The sequence below is a fragment of the Phyllostomus hastatus genome, unplaced genomic scaffold (genome assembly GCF_019186645.2).
Source record: "Phyllostomus hastatus isolate PE091 unplaced genomic scaffold, TTU_PhHast_1.1 phas_contig_62, whole genome shotgun sequence".
Lineage (NCBI taxonomy): Eukaryota > Metazoa > Chordata > Mammalia > Chiroptera > Phyllostomidae > Phyllostomus > Phyllostomus hastatus.
In genome coordinates, this window is record NW_025333921.1 from 9,614,403 (window position 1) to 9,622,847 (window position 8,445).

Here is an 8,445-nt window from a genome sequence, read left to right on the forward strand (position 1 = left end):
GATGAAAACCAAGGACCTACATCCAAGGCTACTTTACCCAGCAAGGCTATCATTTAAAATCAAAGAAATAAGGACCTCTCTAGACAAGAGAAAGCTAAAGGAGTTTACTAACACCAAACCAGTACTGCTACAAACGTTAAAGGGCTTGCTTTAAGAAAAAGAACAAGAAAAAAAAGAAAGAAAAAAGAAAAAAAAACAGAGGAAAACAGTGTAATAATAAAATGGCACTAAATACGTATCTATTAATAATCACCTGGCTTAAGTGGCTTAAATGCTCCAACCAAAAGACCCAGGATAGCTGAATGGATAAGAAAACAAAGTCCATATATTGCTGCTTCCAAGAGACCCATCTCAGATTGAAAGATACACACAAACCAGAAGGAAAGGGAAACACTATTGGATGACATGAGATGTAACAACATCTGCATCATGAGAATACCCAATACCGCTATTTCATACAAATGTAAAGGGGAACAAAGCTGGTGTAACAATGCTTATATCACACAAAACAGACTTTTAAAACCAAAGCTATAATACGAGATAAAGAAGTTCACTACGTAATGATAAAGGGAACAATCCAACAAGAACATATAACCCTAGTAAACATTTGCTCACCCAGCGTAGCCACACTTAAGTATGTAAAGCAAGTCTTGATGGACATAAAGGGAGATGGCAATAGAAATACAGTCATAGTTGGGGATTTTAACACCCCCCTTGAGTTCAATGGATAGATCTTCCAGGCAGAAAATCAAAGAGGATACAGAGGCCTTAAACGACACACTAGATCAGATGGATTTAATTGATGATATCTTAAAAGCATTTCACCCAAAGCCTCAAAATATACATACTTTTCAAGTGCACATGGAACATTTTCTAGAATAGACCACGTTAGGACACAAAACAAGCCTCAAAAAATTTAAGAAGGTTGAAATCATATCAAGAATCTTCTCTGACCACTGTGCTATGAAACTAGAAATCAATTCACAAGAAGAACATTGAAAATCATGCAGACATGGAAGCTAAATGATGTGTTATTAAACAGTGAATGGATCAACAGTGAGATCAAGGAAGAAATGAAAAGATACTTTGAAACAAGTGTAAATGAGAACAAAACAATCCAAAAATGTGTGAAACACTGAAAAGCAATTTTAAGAGGGAAATTCATAGCATTACAGGCCTACCTCAAAAACAAAGAAACAAGAAAAAGCTCAGTCTAACTTCACACTTACAGGAATTTTACGAAGAACAACAAATAAAGCCCAAAGTGAGTAGAAGTAAGGAAATGATAAAGATCACAGCAGTAATAAATGAAAACTAGTGTAATAAAACAATATAAAAGATCAGTGAACCCAAGAGATGGTTCTTGGAAAAGATAAAGCAAGGTTGACAAACCTTTAATCAGACACATCGAGATAAAAAGAAAAAGGGCCCAAATAAATAAAATCAGAAATGATAGAGGATTAATAACAGGACACACTGAAGAAATATAAAGGATTGTAAGAAAATACTATGATCAACTATATGCCAACAAACAGGACAACCAGGATGAAAGGGATAAATTCCTAGAAACATAGTCTTCCAAAAATAAATCACAAAGAATCAGAAAATCTGAATAGATAGATTACACCTAGTGAGATTGAAACTGTAATCAAAATATGCCAACAAACAAAAGCCCTGGACCAGATGGCCTCACAGGTGGATTTTACCAAAAATTCTAAGAACTAACACTTCTCAAACTATTTCATAAAATTCAAGAAGAGAGTAGGCTTCCAAACTCATTTTATGAGGCCAGCATTATCTTAATTCCAAAATCAGATAAAGACAAACAAAGAAAGGAAGTATAGGCCAATATCCCTGATGAACATATATGCTAAAATCCTAAACAAAATATTAGCGAGCCAACTACAGCCATGAATCAAAAAGGTCATGCACTGTGATTAAGTGGGATTTACTCCAAGAATACAAGGTCAGTACAACTTTCACAAATCAATACATGTGATTCACCACATAAACATAATGAAGGATAAAAACCACGTGATCATATCAGTAGATGCAAAAAAAAGTATTTGTTAAAAATCCAGCACTCATTTATGATCAAAACTTACAGCAAAATGGGAATAGAGGGAACATATCTAAACATAATAAAGGCTATATATGAGAAACTGACTGCTGGCATCATACTCAATGGGCAAGAACTACATGTGTTCACCTTAAGATTGGGAACAAGACAGGAATGTCATCTCTTTTTCAACATAGTGCTGGAAGTTCTAGCCACAGCAATCAGACAAGAAGAACAAATAAAAGGCTTCTAAATTGGAAAGAAAAAAGTAAAACTGTCATTATTTGCAGATGACTTGCTGGTATACATAGAGAATCGCAAAATTTCCACCAAGAATTATTAGAACTGATAAATGAATTCAGCAAAATAGCAGGATACAAAGTTAATATTCAGAAATAACTTGTATTTTTATATGCCAGTAACAAACCAGCAGAAAGGAAGTTAAGGAAACAATCCTATTCACAGTTGCTATACAAGGAATGAAATACCTAGGAATTAACCTAACCAAGGATTTAAAAGACCTGAACTCAGAAAATTACAAGAAACTGAAGAAAGAAATAGGAAAATATGCAAATAAGTGGAAGCACATACCATGCTCATGGATAAGAAGAATGAACATCATTAGAACATCCATACTACCCACAGCAATCTACGGATTCCATGCAATGGCTATCAAGATTCCAGTGACATATTTCACAAAACTAGAATGAATATTTGAAAAATTTATATAGAACCACAAAAGGGTCTGCGTAGCAACAGGAATCATAAGAAGGAACAAAGTTGGAGGAATTATGCTACCTAATAGAAAACTGTACTATAATGCTATAGTAATCAAAACAGCATGGTACTGGCATAAAAACCAACACATAGAGCAATGGAACAGAATAGAGAGCCCAAAAGTAAACCTACACCTTTATAGTCGATTAATATGAAACACAGGAAGCAAGCACATAAAATGGACTAAAGGTAGTTTATTCATTGAATGGTGTTGGGAGACAAGTATATGCAGAAAAATGAAACTAGATCACCTTCTTACACCACGCAAAAGAATAAACTCAAAATGGATCAAAAACTTAAATGCTCTACCCAAAACCATAAAAATCACAGAAAATATAGGCAGCAAAATCTTGGACATTGCTGGTAGCAATATTTATCTGCCCATAAGAAGTTTTTGCACAACAAAGGAAATCATCAACCAAATAAAAAGACAACCCACAGAATAGGAGGACATATTTGCTGATACATCTGATGAGAGAGTAACATCCAAAATTTATAAAATAGAAAAGTCAACACCAAAAAAAACACAACCCAATTAAAAAATTGGGCAAAGGATCTGAATAGACACCTGTCCAAAGAGGACATAGAGATGACCAATAGACATCTGAAAATATGCTCAACATCACTAATCTTCAAGGAAATGCAAATTAAAACCGCAATGAGATACCATCTCACTCCTGTCAGAATTGCTGTCATCAAGTGCTGTCAAGGATGTGGAGAAAGAGCAACCCTTTTGCCTTGTTGGTGAAATGCAGATTGGTGCAGCCACCTTGGAACACAGTATAGAGATCCATCAAAAAATTAAAAGTGGATCTGCCTTTTGACCCAGCAATCCCATATCTGGGAATATATCTGAAGAAATCCAAACCATTAATTTCAAAGAAGATAGGAACCTTCATGTTCATTGGAACATTATTTACAGTCACCAAGATTTGGAAGCAGCCCACATGTCCTCCAGTAGATGAGTGGATAAACCAACTATGGTACATTTACTCAATGGCATATTACTTGGCCTTAATAAAGAAAAAAATTTTCTCCTTTGCGACAGTATGGATTGACCTGAAGACCATTATGCTAAGTGAAATAAGCCAGTCAGAGAAAGACCATATGATTTCACTCATATGTGGAATCTAATGAATAAACTGAACTAACAAGCAAAATAGAGACAGACTCATAGATGGAGAGCAAGGTGACAGCTAATAGTGGTTTGGAGGTCATGGTGTGGAAGCATTGAGCAAAATGGAAAAAGGACTCATGGATATAGACAGTGGTGTGGGGGGTGCTGGAGGGTGGTGGCCATAAGAGGACTAAATGGTAATGGAAAAAAAGTACAATAAAGAGTAAGATCAAAGTAGAAGGCACCTATAATTGTGTAAGATGTTGCCTTTGGGTGAAAGACACCCAAGACCTCTCTGTACTGTCTTTTCATCTTCCTATGAATCTATAATCATTTCAAAATAAAAACTTTGGCAAAATCAGTAAAGATAAACCCCCCCAAAAGCAATCATTTTTCTGTTTTATGAAAAACCTATATAAGTACCATTTAGAATAAGATACCTAGAAGATAAACAATTCTTTATGTATGAGGTCAGTCCAGAAGTATCCAGCCATGTAATATGAAAAATAGACACATTTATTGAAGAAGATACAAGAAACACTGTACATAGGTCAATGACACCTCAGTCCCCTGCATGGCAGGCACCTTGGTAACTCTTACAGCTCTCCTAATCACCATCAGCTGCCCTGTGGTATTTTACTGAAACTCACTGATGGTCTGAAATCTCTTCCCTTTCAAAGATGATTTTAGTTTTTGGAAAAACCAGAAGTCACAGGGCACCAAATCTGTGCTGATAGTGGGCTGAGTTACCTGCATGATTTGATGTTTCACCAAGAAACTGCATGAGATGTGATGTATGAGCAGGTGGATTGTCATGATGAAGCTGCCCATCACCAGTTGCCCATAGCTGCAGCCTTCTGAATTATCCTAATAGTTTCTGCAGAGGAATGTTCAAGCTTAAGGCAAAATTTGGTGCAATTTTGTTGCTCTACCTGTTCATTTTGAATGTGAGGCCACACAGCACACTTGCTCATTCAATGGCATCTTTCATCCCCACTGACTAGTACAGTGAAGTTACCATTGTTCATGCATGCATATTCCAGTCCACTCTCCTTGGCTGTCGGTGTCTTGCAATCCATTTTCATTATATTAACAATGGCTGTACTTTTTCTGGATGGAGATATATATATGTATGTGTATATCTACACATATATGTACCTATAACATATGCCTTACATATGTATACATTCACCATATGATAGCTCCTTTAATATTTTGTGTTGTATTTTTATGTCTCATTTGCTCTAAGAATATTACTCTGTTAAGGGTAAAGAATTTTTTAATAGTAGTGAGCAAGGTAGATTTTAAAATCTTTTTAACACATTTGTAATCATTTGCATATTTTTTTGCTTTCAATGCTGTGTAATTGAAAACTAAGATCTCATAATTCTTTAAACATGTCTCTGTGTTTTTTTTGTTTAGATAATTACTTGCTTCTGCAGCCATTTTGCACAAAAGCTCAGTTTTTAAATGGAAAAGCAAAACAGGATATGACCGAAAAGCTTGCTGGTAAATATTTTTAAATTGTTATTTCTAAATAAATATTTTATTAATTAAAGATAAACTAATGGATATTTTATTTTAATTTTGGGATAGCTACCAAATTCAGTATCATTACCCATGAGGTAGAAATAAATTCTATAATGATCCGCAAGAGGATCTTTTAAGATCCTCTTAGGATCTTAAAGAGGATCTTTTTATGCCCTAAATTTTCTTTAAAATAATTTTACCAGTTTTTTTACAGTAAGTGCTTAGTCTTCCTATTAATATAAATAAGCAGGATAAGTAAAAATAATTAAAATCAAATATTGGTGTTTATAGAAAACTGCTGTTTCAAATTATGTGTTTGATAAAAGGTCCATGGATCAAAAGTGTTTAAATTTTTAATTAACTGCATTTGGAAAACATTGAGATGGCTATGGGTTTCATTACCATCTTTACTACTTTTGTCTGAACTAATCATCGTATATGAAATTCTAATACTTGAAGATTCCAACCTTTGGTGTGAAAGTTTCTGACCTACTTCTTGTAGGGTGCCTAAAATTTTAGAAAAATGGCATTGAGAATAAGTTTAGTATATATTTTATATGCTTTTAAATGAGCAGAACTTGAATTTATTTTTTTAAACCTCATGGTTTACCATATTTTTGTATTTCAGATATTGTTATGGAACTCTATCAAAGAAAGCCCCATGCGACAGAACAGAAAGTGTTGGTTGTTTTATGGCATCTCTTAGGGAACATGACAAATAGTGGCTCTCTGCCTGGAGCTGGAGGAAATATACGAATAGCCACAGCTAAATTATCAAAAGCACTTTTTACACAGATGGGCCAGAATCTGTTAAATCAGGCTGCATCTCAACCACCACATATTAAAAAGAGTTTAGAGGAATTGCTTAATATGACAATTTGAAATGAATTATGAATCTTTCATGAAATATGGTATGATGAACAGAACTGTTTACATGATGACAAATGGAACATTTAAAGTTACAATTTCAGTGCCTGTACTTCTCATTTAGTAAGTTAAATTAATGGCTATTTTTATTTGTAGCCTGTAAGTATACATCTATCCTATATCAAACGTACCACTTGTCCCATCAAACAAAAACCTAAAATAATTAATATACCTTAATACTCATAAAATCTGAGTCACATGAAGTGAATCCAATTTTAGTATTTTTGAGTAAACTCCTGCTCATTTGCACTGTTCTATAGAAGTCACAATTTGTTGCCCTGTATGTACAATAAGATTTGTAATTAAAAAATATACTTTTTTTATTGTGTAATCATGTTCTTCTATGTCTCATTACTCAACCTTATTTTATGAAGTGGAAGAAAAGTCATTGAATTATGTTATATCACAAAGTTTTGTGTGCTATTTGAAAAGTATGTATTTCTCATATCAGTCTGCTAATATGATTGTGCAGTATTAGCTTGCTGTTGATGTTTTGTGTTAATGTTAAACATTTGCTTACCACTTGGGTTTAATCATCGACATATTGTGAAGCTTAACTAATTATAATAAAGCATGGTGACCAAAGTTTTAGAAAACATTTAAACATTTTAAAAATGCACATTAAAGAAAATGTATTGAATGTAACTTCCCTGTTTTGGGGGCAAACACTAAATTTTATTTCTATATGTCCTGACATTTATAAAGGTGTTATTTTGCTGCCCAGTTGTGTAATTCTCAAAAATAGTGCCAGGTCTTCTATAGCTTTTCTCAGAATTCTTGGGCTATAAGTACTGTATGCATCTTAAAGAAAAGGAATGTTATAAAATAAAAGGATTTATTTCTGTAGATGTGTGAAAGGTGTCCTATTTTTCCAAATCCTTTATATGTTAAAATGGAAAAATATATCAACATATAGTAAAATATTGACCTATCTCTACTGATAATAGCTTTGAAGAAATATAGCTATGTGACCTTGGGTGAGTCCCTTGCCAGGGCTAGGCCTTGGTTTTCTCATCTCTAAAATGTGAGGAGTTGAACCAAATGATTTTTAAGGTCCCATCTTATTCTAAAATTCTATGATTCTATGTTGTAGTTTACTCTATGATCACTTTATTACAGTTGTGATCTATTTTCATTTTCTTTTATTTCTTGTGTCACTAACCAGTTTTTAAATGTATTTGGGTGCTTTTCAAATTGTGATTTTTTGTATTAATCTGTGACTTCTAAAAATAAAACAAAAACCTGAGTTTTTATGTCATTTGCAACTAAGCTGAAAGGAGAGTAAAGACCTGGTTACTTTTTCTATTTATATGTACTGTTTTATAGTTACAAACATACTTTTAAATACTTGATCTTTTCTTCCAAGTGCATTTTATAGTCCTATAATTTAGATCTAAAGTTGGCACATTTCTTCTGTAAAGGGCCAGAAAGCAAATATTTTTGGCTTTGTACGCTATGGACAGATTGTGGCATATTCTTTGTTTTATGTTTTTGTTTTTTACAAGTCTTTAAAAATGTGAAAAACATTCTTAGTTCAGAGCAAACAAAAACAAGCCTCTGTCATAGTTTGCCAACACCTGGTTTAGACTCTTTAACCTTAGTTGTAAATCTGAATGCCTCATTAAACATGCTTCAACCCTTTATGATAAGCATTGAGACCATAACTATGGATTCCGCATTTTATTAATTTTGACCCCTGACTTTGTGTCATTGCAAATGTGCCTACTATGTTTGCATTGATTGATTGTTGGATGAGGTAAACTTAAAATTTTAAAGGCGAAAGAAAACTATTCCTTACTTACCTGTTATTTTAAATATATATAGTTTGAACTTAGTACTTAAGAAAGTAAATATAATCACTACTACTGCCCTGATGAGTGTGGCTCAGTTTGTTGGGTGTTGTTCCACAAACCCAACAAACCAGGCCACTGGTTTGATTCCCAGTCAGGGCACATTCCTGGTAGCAGGTTTGGTCCCCAGTTAGGGCACATGAAAGAGGCAACTCATCAGAGCTTCTCACATTGATGTTTCTCTC

At 33.8% G+C, this 8,445-nt stretch overlaps 1 protein-coding gene across 1 annotated transcript in view; it reads left to right on the top strand.

The window, feature by feature from the left end:
- Positions 1-7,254, top strand: part of TOGARAM1 (TOG array regulator of axonemal microtubules 1) — a 105,297-nt gene extending 98,043 nt beyond the window's left edge. Inside the window, exons 22-23 of the mRNA XM_045848612.1 lie at positions 5,376-5,462; positions 6,112-7,254. Of these exons, the coding sequence (XP_045704568.1) occupies positions 5,376-5,462; positions 6,112-6,365 (341 nt within the window). The 3' untranslated portion in view covers positions 6,366-7,254. The remainder of the gene's footprint in view (positions 1-5,375; positions 5,463-6,111) is intronic.
- The last annotated feature ends 1,191 nt before the right edge of the window (positions 7,255-8,445 follow it).